Source organism: Ostrea edulis, chromosome 8 (assembly GCF_947568905.1).
Source record: "Ostrea edulis chromosome 8, xbOstEdul1.1, whole genome shotgun sequence".
Classification (NCBI taxonomy): Eukaryota; Metazoa; Mollusca; class Bivalvia; order Ostreida; family Ostreidae; genus Ostrea; species Ostrea edulis.
Window position 1 is genome coordinate 68,982,654 of NC_079171.1, and position 13,139 is coordinate 68,995,792.

Sequence of the window (13,139 nt, forward strand, 5' to 3'; positions counted from 1 at the left end):
TTAACATAAAAGTGCTCTGAGTCTAAGACACATCATTGCACTGTACAAGTTTGTATAAAGTAACTTCTAAGTAGTAGAAGTCAACATTTCTATTGTGAAAAAAACTGACATAATTTAGGTACTACATAATCCAAAACCTTACAATCACTCGTAACTCGTGGTTTACCACGAGAGGTTTGGTCACAAAAAATATTGCACAGACCATCTTCACCAGAACGCTTATGTATTAGTTTCAGATGATGCAGGCCAAGTCTGGAGCCTGCAACATTCTCTGCCATGTTCATTTTCATAACACCATTACCAACCAGAATATTCAATGATGGCAGATATAATGTTTTTGCGGAATTAAACTTATCTTGAAGAAAAGGGGTTTCTGCATCATATGCAGCTTTTGACAATTCACTTTGTGAAACAGCAACTGATATAATTTTTGAGAGCATTTTCACATCTTCCACTGCATCATGTGCAGACTAAGTCTCATTACAGAAGTGCTTAGCTAAAAAAATCTGTGAATACTTTTCAAGTTTCTTATGTTTTGAACGAATCAAAGACAATGAATCAGTAAAACCAGACACTATTTCTAGAAAGTTTTCCTGTAATCCAATACAGTCAATGGCATGGGAAAGGACACGGAAATCGAACACACGGTCATTGTGAGCAACCAGTATAATTCCATATTTGCCAAATGTACCTAGCCACTTGAGGAAGTTCAATATCGCTTCACGTATGGGGACTGCAGTAACTTTGGATCCATGTGCAAATACAGAGGTCCCATCACATACTATTCCTGTTGTTTCTTCTGTTCCGGGCTCTATTGGAATCTTTGGCTGAACATAAGTTGAAAACACATTTCCAGACTCTATCTCCACTGCGCCAATTTGAGTTATATGAGGCATAGCTCCTTGTCTGACTTTTAAAAAGAAAAACACATTTATTTTGATTCATGATCATGATTTAGAAAGCAAAAGTACATATACCGGGTATATAGATATTCATTTTAGTATCTGTAATATCCGCAATCACATTTTGTCTGAAAAAAGGGAAAATTATTAAAGAACTTACTAAAGCCTGTAGTTTCAAGATCAAATATAATGTACTTTGCCTCCATGTTCTTCAGCTTTTGGACAGCACCAAAATTTGGCTTGGGAATGGGATTCGGAATCTGTTCAATGTCAGCCTCTGTACCTAAACCAATCTCTATAAATACAAATACTGTGTATTTAGTTATTATGTAATGATTATTTGTCCTGATTTCTATCTAAGATATAAACTAATTAACTCCAGGGAGTTAATGCAGAAAAACAAGAGGCCCATGGGCCACATCGCTCACCTGAGCCCATGTCTAAATATTTTCCATTGTATTCATGTAATATTTTGGTGCCTATTTTGGCCCCAACATATCCCCCAGGGGGCGGGGGCGGGCATGATTTTTACAAATTTGAATCTGCACTGTGGCAGGATGTAAACTTCTTTGGCCCAGTGGTTTTTGAGAGGATGGTTTTAAATGACCGCATCCTATTTTTTATTATCTCCCCTTCGAAGGGGGCATGGCCCTTCATTTGAACAAGCTTGAAAGCCCTTCCACAAGGATGATTTTTGCTAAGTTTGGTTGATATTGGCCCAGTGGTTCTGGAGAAGATGAAAATGTGAAAAGTTTATGCCGACGACACCAGGCAACGGACAAATTTTGATCAGAAAAGCTCACTTGGGCCTTCTGCTCAGGTAAGCGAAAATCATTTTGCAGGGAAAAATAGTGAATAGTGAACCTGATTGATAGGTGGACCCCTCAGATGCCTCGGATGCATTCATTTGCATTGCTCTTTCTTGTTTTAGGATAAGACGTCTGCGTTTTGTCCCTGGCAATTTCATCTTCTCCCTTCGTTTCACCCTGTATTCATCCACTTTGTTGGAGAACTTCATGTTGAAGTGACCAGGGGAAAGCCCATTTTTACTGAAAACCTGAAATCATTAAAATAAAAATATAGATTTCCATAATAGTTTTTTTTTTTCAATTAGTCACCAGACAATGTCACGTTGATAATACAGCTTTAAAAATATTTTTAAAAGACAATCCATGTGTATTTACATTGTATATACATGTATTAATAAAATTTACTTTTGAATAATAAAATGTGTTAAAATAAAAAACACCACAAAGTTAGTAATAATTTGAAAAGAGTAAGCAAACTCAAATGAAATGAACTTACAACTCAAAACCCAAAACAGAAACATCATTGGAACTAAAACTTCAATGCTAAAGTAGATATTTCCTTCCAATATGTATGCTGGCTGCTGTTGCATGAATGCGGAAATCTAGGCTTTCACTCTCCCCATAATGTAAATGTTTAGGGGCCTTCAGCATCGCTGCACGATTTGCATACTCGCATGCTTGACTGGAGCAAAGGTCAACATACATGGCAGACTTAGCAATAACTCGTTCAAAAAGTAAATCAAGTTGTTCACGTAGTAAAGGGTCACTAAGTGATGCTTTGTATGGCAAACTTCTGTGTGCATATTTCTGTGTGTTTCCTACTCGCTTGTAACCACAGAAGCGAGCATGACAATGGTTGTGATCTCCAAACTGGTGAGGTATAAGTGCCTGTAGGTTCTCACGCATCCCATCTACATCACCTTGGTTTTTACTAAATACATACTTTATGCACTTATGGAGATGCTGAATTACCATATTACTGATTTTAACATCCTTCCTATTGCGAAGATCATAGAGAAGTTTGACTATGTTTTTTATGCAATGATTCCTGTCAATTTTTTTCTTAACAGTCACTCCAAGACTCTTATGTATACGAGTCACAAGAGTATTATCACCATCACCCTCTATTACATCTACAGGCGTACCTTCTTGGATCATATCCTTGATGGCTTTCAGGCCTGCTTCACTCTCCATGGCCCTGGCAGATCCTCTGTGATTCCACACACAACGATGTTCCCGAACTTTTACTTCTGGTCTATTTCTCTTCCACCATTTGCATACTCCACAAGTGCGGTGTGTTACAACTGCCTTCAAAACCTTATTTTCTTTGCTCATCATGAATGTATGCCCTGGGAGAAAACCCATATTTATTTATTACTTTGGGATTTAATTAAATTAGTGGTGCTACATGTTTTTAGAAATTCTGCATAACTTGACATTAGCTTGAAGTAATGTCATAATAATTTCACAAGGTACACAGACAACCAACCCTTAGACTAACATTCATTATTTTTTGATAATTAAAAAATCAAAACTTTGTCAAATATATACCTGTTAAACTGTCAAACCCCCTTTTTTGCCATCCATGGTCGATGCAAACTGTCATGCCTTTACGGGACTTAGGAGGGAAAGAGAGTTTCTTGACTGCTGGATGCAGTTTCTTTGATCTGTGGGCATCATAAGAAGTGACATCTTTATTGGAATCCAGAATCACTCCATAAGTAGCCTGCTCAAGTTTGGATCCTTTAGAGCTAAAATATTATGTTATAAAAATATTACATAATCAATCACCCCTCATCATGTCAACATGGAAAAATGAGAACCCTGGATAAAAAAAAACAACCTAAAGTGATATATATCCTGCATTACTCCAACAAGTTAGAGCCTCAGTCAACGTCCCTTATATACGCGGCACCAGGTCAAAAGTATCTCATCATGAACCTCTGGCAGGCTGGAATAATCCTGCATTTGTAACATGCATTTACATTTCTACACTCTGTGTGTCATTGTTGAGATTACTGTGAACATAGGATTGTGCACTGAATTCAAAATTTAAAAGATAATTCGAATGATCCTGACATATTAGAAATTGAAAATTGTTCTATCACAATAATTCAGTATAATTCTGTGTTTAATAAAAAGCCCACCTCTGTAACATTACATGTATAAAGACATTCAAGCTATCTCGGTGATATATTGTTTACATCCAGTCATGATGCAAATTGTGCACAAAAAATGATGATGTAGTGTCTGCATGTTAAGCAAAGGGGCAGTTGGAAGTTTAGATGTAAGATTGGAATTTAATATTCACTCGACATAATCTGTTATCATTGCTTTTACAATGTTATTTCCAATCGATTCGTTCACTATCATATTTCAGCTGTCATTGATAATAATGGCTGCCAATATAATGCATGTGCAATTTTAAAAAAGTAGTAATGAAAATAATCTTTACCTGTTTCCATCACCTGGAGAATCAAAAGAGGTGCATGTACTTTGGTCTGCCAGTCTAGACACATCCCTGTGCAGAATTAAAATTAAAATGTTACAATATTCATAATACTAATACACATGGTGTTAATCATTTTACATGTACTAAAATACACTTATCATAAACATCAAAATAGATATATAATAAATTTACCCATGAAATTCATCTGAAATAACAGCAACCCCTAAGTCGTTAAACTCCTCCTTGACATCCTCTTCTTTCTGTGAAATAGCTCTAAAACAACCAAGTTTAAAGATTTACATGATCAATATTTATAAACATTTTTATATCAAATTGAATGAACATAATTATTTTTTTTAAAGAAAAAATAGCAATTAAATTTTTATTACATCATTTCTTTCTCATAGGCCATGGCACTTTCTTTCTTCATGTTTTCTTCTGCATATTTCTCGATGAACTGGCCCGCTCTTCTTTCCATTGTTTTCAAACTTCTGTTGTTTATGAAGGGAAGGTCAAGGGTGGTAAGCAGGTTGTTCATCCGCTGGGGGTCCACCAACACTGTCTATCATTGCTTCAATATAACATGGTACTGTGTGGTGATTAATTCTTCTTTTTTTATGTTTCACTTTTGTATTTTTAACACATTTATACATACAAACTGTAATCTACACTCGCTCATTCACACTTGCAATTACTCTGTGCACCTTCTGTATCAACAATAACAGTGAATTGTATAGATGATATATACATGTATAATATATACATACACACACATAAATATATATACACACATAAACATACATATGTACACATTCAAAGATAACAGTAATTATTTTATTTTTCATATACCTGTAAATGTATTGTAATTTTTTTTACAAACTACTTGTCCATTATATTATGATACAATGCCCATTTACCAAGCATTTTGGATTTGCTATGAAATACATTTTGACAATATTGTTCAAAATCTCTATAGTATAAAATAATTCTTGCTAAACTTTATGACAATGTAATGCTACATGTATTTCATAAGATATAATTCGTTTATAGATAAATTATATTTTTAAAAAACGACAACATACCTGCGCCGACTTTAGTATTTATGCAAAAACTTGGCATCCCCTTGTCGTTTTGTTTCTCACTTCTGTGGGTCTTCCCATACGGTATCCTGTTCAGCCGGAGACAGAATGTACACTGGATATAGAGATATCCACCTAGTCCCAGTTTCATCTCGCCCTTAACTGTGTGTTTAGTTAAATAAAGAGGCCCGCATTTACAATGTTGACAACTGGAAAGTGCGTCTATAATTGACGACCACTCAACGATTCGTCGACCGTTCTTCCACCCCGTAGAACTGAATTTTCTACTGTTTATCAACGTTTTCATCCCGGGAAAACACACCTCACAACATTCCCCTTCACAATAATGTCCTGACACATAATTATGATCCAGAGTAAGTTCATTAACATTTACTGACCGTACCGTACCGGTTTTTTTAAATCGACCTTTCTTGTTTCGTTTCACGGCGGCCGCCATTTTTAAAAACTGTTTATATTAACGACGTCGCGTCATACAAGTCATACAAAGAGATTTTAATTTAAACGATTACAAATTTTATTAAAGCACAAAATCAAACATTTATTTGATAGGTTTGACTATCCAATATGTTAGATTTGTTCATAATGTTGATTTTAAAGATTTATGCTCTTTTCCGAATATTACCGAGGTCATTCCGGAAAATACCGAGCTCTCGTGCTCAATTGTACATCAGATACCTTAAACATATCCAATATTTAAAATAGAGGGGTAAAATAAACCTGAGTTTCAGTACCTATGCTAGATTCTAAAACTTCACAAAACGTTCGAGAGATGTAGTGCATGATCCAGAATATTTTATACTAAGCCACAAATATTTCCTCCCCACGAACTGTCGTGACGGCGTAACTTTAAACGGGGTGTGTCAAAACATCAGAGAGACGTGCCGTAAATCTAATTGTAAGTTAACATTTTTTTTTAGTAAATCTGAAAGTATATTTTATTCAAATCAACATATATTGTGATATATCGTGTAAACAATTACAAGTGAATCTCGATCGCTCGAACGTCGATGTTTCGAGGTTCTCGATATTACGCCCCCGAGTTTTCCTCTGTACTAAGGAAATGCACTATTTGTTTCTCGAGATTTTGATCTCTTAAAGTACTTGGTATCTAAAAGTGAACTTTGGGTCCTATAAAACATGATTTTATTGTTTTCATTCGATAATTTTTGAACTTTTGGTAGCGTATATGCACCACCACTCCATATATAATTAACAGTGAATGTCTAGGGTGAGTCTGGCCGTGGTATACAGATGTTTGCATAGGTAACACATCCCTACTTTTCCTTGTGGGGTGAATAATAAATTGCTTAACTGGTTTCAACCCTTCAAGTGCAATTCGTGTGATCACATAATTCGAATATACAGAACTGTTAGCAGTCGTTTGAACTTAACAATAATATAGTAATCTTGGAATTATAATTTGAAGACAGGCCAAAGAAACGTCATTAATTATTAGAATGTGTGTTTTGTGCAAAGTCACTATGACCTGTGACGATTATGCTTGGTGTACTTAGTTACTACATAATTACGTAATGTATGAAACATTGTAGATATGTACACGTGTCGTTACATTTACATGTACTGGTCGATAGCGGATGTTCACCCCTCTTACACCTGATTCAACGCTTCGTGTGCCCAGAATTTCGTATTTTCTCAACTCCCTATTTCATATTGAAACGCACATTGATGCAGTTTTCCGTCAATTCTTTTTTTTTCAATTAATACATGTATCAAAAACAATTATAAGTTTAATTTCTTAAAATAATAATCGAAACTGTTTCTTAAAGGAACATGCTAATATTTAATATGGCGATATGAATATTGATTTATCTACTAAAGCTGATTATTATTTGACTGTACATACTTATTGTTATTTCGGAATTCAAACATTTCGGTTGACCATCACAGAAGATACATTATTTGTCGAAATGCGCAACTGGTGCATCACAATTGGTATCGTATAAGTTTTACAATATGACAAATCGTTAATATCTCGAAGAATAATATGTGGAACACCAACCAATGGAAGGTGAAGATAAGGAAAAAAAAGAAAAAATATGCTAGAGTTCCTCATTGACAATATCTTCGTGGTCTTTGGTGAGCAGGTCTTCCAACAGTCTGTTCGAATTCCCATGGGCACGAATTGTGTTCCTTTGTTAGCTGACCTGTTTTTATATTCATATGAAGCAGAATTTATTCAAAAACTTCTACGTGAGAAGAAGAAATATCTCGCTGTGACCTTCAATTCGACTTTTAGATATATCGATGACGTTTTGTCTATTAACAATGATAGCTTTCATTCATACGTCGATTTGATATATCCCTGTGAACTCGAAATAAAGTACACCACAGAGTCGTCCACTTTTACTTCATACTTAAATATATTATTGAAAGTAGACATTAACGGTAAACTAACAACTCAACTGTATGACAAACGGGATGATTTCAGCTTCTCCATCGTCAACTTCCCACATTTATGTAGCAATATTCCATTATCACCTGCATATGGTGTTTATGTATCTCAACTGATTCGATATGCAAGAGCTTGTTCTGGGTATAGTCAGTTTTTAAATCGAGGTAAGCTACTGACAAACAAGTTGATGGTACAGGAATTTTAACAGTCTCGATTGAAGTCAGCATTTCGCAAATTATATGGTCGTTATAACGATCTAGTTCGTCAATACAACCTCGCATTGGGTCAAATTCTGTCTGACGTGTTTCATACCGACTGTTAAGCCGTTCTTGGCACACTGATTTTGACTGCGGATAACTCCGTTTACCTGATCAGGATATGGGGCTCACGGCAGGTATGACCGGTCAACAGGGGATGCTTACTCCTCCTAGGTACCTGATCCCACCTCTGGTGTGTCCAGGGGTCCGTGTTTGCCCAACTATATATTTTGTATTACTTGTAGGAGTTATGAGATTGATCACTGTTCGTTATCTTCACCTTGCATAAGGAACACTGATCAAACTTAAAACTCATATAAGCAATACAGCATTGAAAGTTGGGTAAACATGGACCACTGGATATACCAGAGTGGGATCAGGTCCCTAGGAAAAGTAAACACCCAGTCCCTGTCAACTGGTTACAAATGTCGTGATCCCTATACCGCCCTGTCAGAGCTTGTATCCCCTATAGACTCCATAATGTGACACCTTTTTATATTGCACAGCGTTTCAACCAATATTTGTAGCATTATTGCTTATATTCAAGAAAGGGCAGGTATTATCGGGCAGCAGGGATACATACTAGAAGGGTAAATGAAATGTGAACATAACGAATACTGATCAATTTGATAATTCTTATAGGCAATAGTTGATAGAGAATTGAGGAAACACGGACTATGTACATGTCAGAGGTGGGGCTAGGTGCCTAGGAGGAGTGATGCGTTAATTAATACTTGCTTTCAAACTTCAATTTTACATTTGATCTTATTTGAAGCCCATTATATGTGCTCCATCGTGACCAACTGCCTACCTTTTGCAAAAGCAGCCCAAGGATACCTCAGGATTATTGATTTCTAAATGCAGAGCTTCCGGTGAAATTACAAACGCCAACCTGCAGTCGACTTGACACAACATACTGTTGAATAAAGCTCATAATTTAACTATATCACTTAGTCAGCAAGCATCTTGCTGAAAGGTCTGAGTTTATTGAATGGCAGAGTTATAGAAATTAAGCATATTTCATCTTGATGTTGACCGACTGTCATTTCATCAGATGAAGAGTCTTTCAAAATCCCAATACATTGAGCCATCTGTTAATATTGGGAAATACCTATTCCCCTACATACGTTGCCGTGACTTGTTTGTGTGGTTTTCCATGTAACATTATAAGTGATATGTTCGTAAATGCCTAGCTGTATCCCCGTGTATGTCTTCCACTTTTTGGTGGACGCAATCTAAACTAAATTATCACATGTTCAACATCTGAAGAAAATTCATACAATTACTATATATTTGCTGATGTGATTAGAAGAATCATAAAAAATAGAATTTTTATGCCATCTACGGAAGGTTTGTTTGAAATGGTTCGTTATGCATGGAATACTTTGTAAGCTTGATTATTCGTGTTCTTTCTTCTCTCTTTTTAAAGTGTATCCGAGAAACTTCCAGGCCTCATATCAAATACACCCTACCATAGCTACATAAACATATACACCTCGTACAACATTTGAATGCTATAATATCTGTATTAACCTTTTGATATGAAATATTTTCCAGGCATATATCTGGTAATCCGTTGCTGTGTGACTGTAATATGAAATGGATGCTGTACTTCCGTCGCATGCAGAACTTGGATATGGACCTCTGGGGTGACCCAATATGCAGCGACCCTGTAAACATGAAAGGAAAACGGCTCGACAGACTTCAACTGTCAGATATACAGTGTGGTAAGAAAGAAGATAACCAAATTTCAAACACTATTTCAGATCTAAAAACATCACATTTGCTGAAAAGACAAATAAACCAAATAGTGGATACTCTCACAAAACATAGATATTACAAAACAATGAGTAGGGAACGCACTGATAAATACACAGGTGATACACTGCTATTTCGCATTCATTTGAATAAATAAGGTTGCGATTTCGGGTCATACGTTTAAAGATGACATATTCTGGGTTCATTAGTACAAAAACACGTTTACAGTTCATAAAGGTCAGTATCCGTTATTGTCATTATTGATTCCCATCTTCTGATTTTAGAGAATTAGATCGGAATTTTCTCAAGAAGTCCTGCACCTCCCATGCCCAACATTGGAGGCGAAATTAACGAACAGTGATCAATCTCATAGTTTGGATAAACAATACAAAATAGAGAAATTGGTAAAAACTTACCACCGGATGTACAAGAGGTGGGATCAGGACCCATATTTATTAAAGTTCGTGAACCTAAACATAGAGTAAATCTAGACGTAGCTTATGTTTATGCGTGGGGCGACATTCACTAACAGTCGTAGACGTAGATTTACGCCAGACATAACCGCAGCTTTACGTCTGCTATATTAGTGCACGTAAGCTGATCGTAACTTAAGAATGAACAATGCAAATGTCATTTCTATCGCAAATGTCTTTCATACAGACCTTACAAATATTCTAGATGCACATAACCTTTTTATTGATACACAGATTAATGGTATTTATCCAGATCATCGTTTTCTTTAAGATCATCTGCAATTGTGTGATACTTCTCAAAATGTTGAGCCCGATCTAATGTACCTTGTGGCGTATCTAACCTAGCCTTTCCAAATAATTGGAAGCCTTTTCTTTTAGTCTTAGGATATAATTAAAAAAAAAGAAATGTTGCCTTTTATCTAATCATATAGGGTATATCTAGCATCTTTCAGGGAAACATATTTTTATTCTTTTTTTCCAAAGAAGGTGGAATTAATGTACATATATGCAATCAAACATGCAATGTTTTATATTAGATTTCAAAAGAAGAGAGTCGATGTGTGTACAAGAATATATGGTGATTGGAAGCTAAAATAACGTAATGACATGATCATTAAATTACTTTCCCTTCAAATTACCAAATACATGTATGTGTGTAGAGAAAAAAAATAGTTCTACTTGATAGATAGATGGTCATAAACTAATACCGGTAGTCCAAATAATTAATTGTTACATTGTAACTTACACAACAGGGAAAATATATCTTTGAATAAATATTTCTTTAATGATATGCATTCCATTCTAAGGATACATTTTTTTTATAATTTGATTCAGAGAGCAATTGTGATGCCACATAGTGTAGTCATGTGTATATTTTCAATTTTTCAGAGTATCATTTCCTATAAAATATAACCCTATAAAAGGTGAATATAACAAACAGTGATCAATCTCATAACTCCTGCAAGCAATAGGAAATAGATAGCTGGGCAAACACGGACCCCTGGACATACCAGAGGTGGGATCAGGTGCCTAGGAGGAGTAAGCATTCCCTGTCGACCGGTCACACCCGCCGTGAGCTGTAATAATAATAAGAATAATGATACTAGTGGTATTTATTTATACAGCGTCCTATATGACTATAAATAACCGCTCTAAAGGGCTGCACACACAAAAAGAAAATGATTCAACATGTTACAAAAGTAGTGAAAGGAAATTATAGTAGCATTAAGACAGATACTATCAAAACAATGCTAGCAAAACACCTATATGAGTTAAACCGTCATTGATAATGCATCTATAAATATGTCTACCATTCACGATTTTTATGTAATTGACCTCTGTATGTGACCAGCTAGGTAAACGTCTTCGCTGCACATATTATCAAACCCCAAGGTCGATGCCTTCAACATATATATTCTTTATTGTAGTTTTCCTCCCATTTTACAAAAAAATGTCATTGCTAAAAGTTCCTTCTGAAGGCTTCTCATATTAATCCAACAGATGTGCTAGTGCTTCTCTTTACACATTGTAATCCACCAGGCAACTTTCTTGACAACTATGAGTCATCTTTTTAATATCAAGATGTTGAATCATTCTAGAAATGGAAGTAATACGATATCAATAAAAACATGAAAATTCATCTAAAAAATATTAACAAATATAATTACATGTACAAATCGAATGTAAAAAAATGCATGCACTTTATATCTCAATCATGTATTGTAACACTTTTTTGGGGGTGAATATCAAACTATTTTTTCCTGTCAAATTTCCATATGAAATCAATTATTTAATAAATAAATAAGATGGCATCAATGTAGCAGATGGACCATGGACATTAGCATGAATTGGCCATTGGGTAGAGTACCAGACTACGGGTCCTAAGTGGAATTTTCAGTCCTGTCAAATATTTTCGAATCGTTCCTCTGATCCACCTGTCACACAATGATGGCAGTGGAAGATGAGTATTTCACTGTTTCACAATTTTTTTCTGGTTATTACAGATTTACACCCATAGACCTGAAAAAATAATAGTATTACCTTGAATTAAACAACTGCCATTAGACTGCGATCAAATTTCATAAGGCTTGCAAAATACGTGCAACATAATTGTTTGTTACATAACTGTAAAATTGTGATAACACTGATTTTATGGTACATTTATCTACACCATATCTGGGAATATATAAGCAAGTATTACCTATAAATTCTACTTTCAATAATTGATAACCAAATAGCCCATATTACATGTAAAAAAATCCTTTAAAATGACTCTAATGTCAACTTTAGTATTTATTCATTATTTATTCCCCTGGTAATGAGCCTGCCTTCTTTCCAAAACATAATATGATATTCTTTAATCAAGAATAGTAAGAATGGTAAGTTTCAATTAAATGCATACACATTTCAAAATCAATTAATATTTTTCGTGACATACCAGGTAAATCAAATGACGTTCTATTGTGTTTCTACACAATTCCCATATTTTAGTTTAGAGTTAACATATTTTGATAGTTCCTGGTTCTGGTAAGTAAAAATGTAAAGTCAACTGCTATATACGATAGTAAGTTATATAAATGCTTTTTACTGTAGCAAAGGTGATAAAAATCTTTAGCACAATTGAGTATTGCACCTGCGACTTTTACATTACTAGTTAGGTGATCTAACCACTGAGCTATTCACGTCGATATAAAAAAGTAGTGTGTTACCACCATACACATTTAAAGGGGCATATTAGCTGTGAAAGTGATGACAACCATTTTTCTCTCAAAATATCTCGGAATCAAAGGAATATATATTACTAATAAAAATATGTATTTTGAAGAAAAAAAACAAAGAGAAGAAACCTGATAAAACTACATTAGATAACCGCTTTGAGTGTACAGCAATATATAAAGAAGAATTCTTGTCGTACAAGACAATAATCATTTAATCACCAAAATTGCATAATCATGTGTCTGCTTTGAGGTTAAAAA

General features: G+C 34.9%; 2 protein-coding genes across 2 annotated transcripts; both read right to left on the reverse strand.

Annotated features, from left to right (window-relative positions):
• Positions 1-470: 470 nt before the first annotated feature.
• Positions 471-3,414, reverse strand: LOC125662357 (DNA polymerase III PolC-type-like). Its single transcript, XM_056147774.1, has 5 exons — positions 3,263-3,414; positions 2,857-3,060; positions 1,767-1,959; positions 1,063-1,197; positions 471-910 (listed from the first exon to the last, which is right to left on the reverse strand). The coding sequence occupies exons 3-5, from the start codon at positions 1,918-1,920 to the stop codon at positions 471-473; spliced, it is 729 nt and encodes a 242-aa protein (XP_056003749.1). The 5' UTR covers positions 1,921-1,959; positions 2,857-3,060; positions 3,263-3,414.
• Positions 3,415-4,420: 1,006 nt separating this feature from the next.
• On the reverse strand, positions 4,421-5,880 carry LOC125682714 (uncharacterized). The gene is made up of 2 exons (XM_056146702.1): positions 5,246-5,880; positions 4,421-4,734 (listed from the first exon to the last, which is right to left on the reverse strand). Exons 1-2 carry the CDS (start codon positions 5,697-5,699, stop codon positions 4,676-4,678), a joined length of 513 nt encoding a protein of 170 aa, XP_056002677.1. The 5' UTR covers positions 5,700-5,880; the 3' UTR covers positions 4,421-4,675.
• Positions 5,881-13,139: the final 7,259 nt, after the last annotated feature.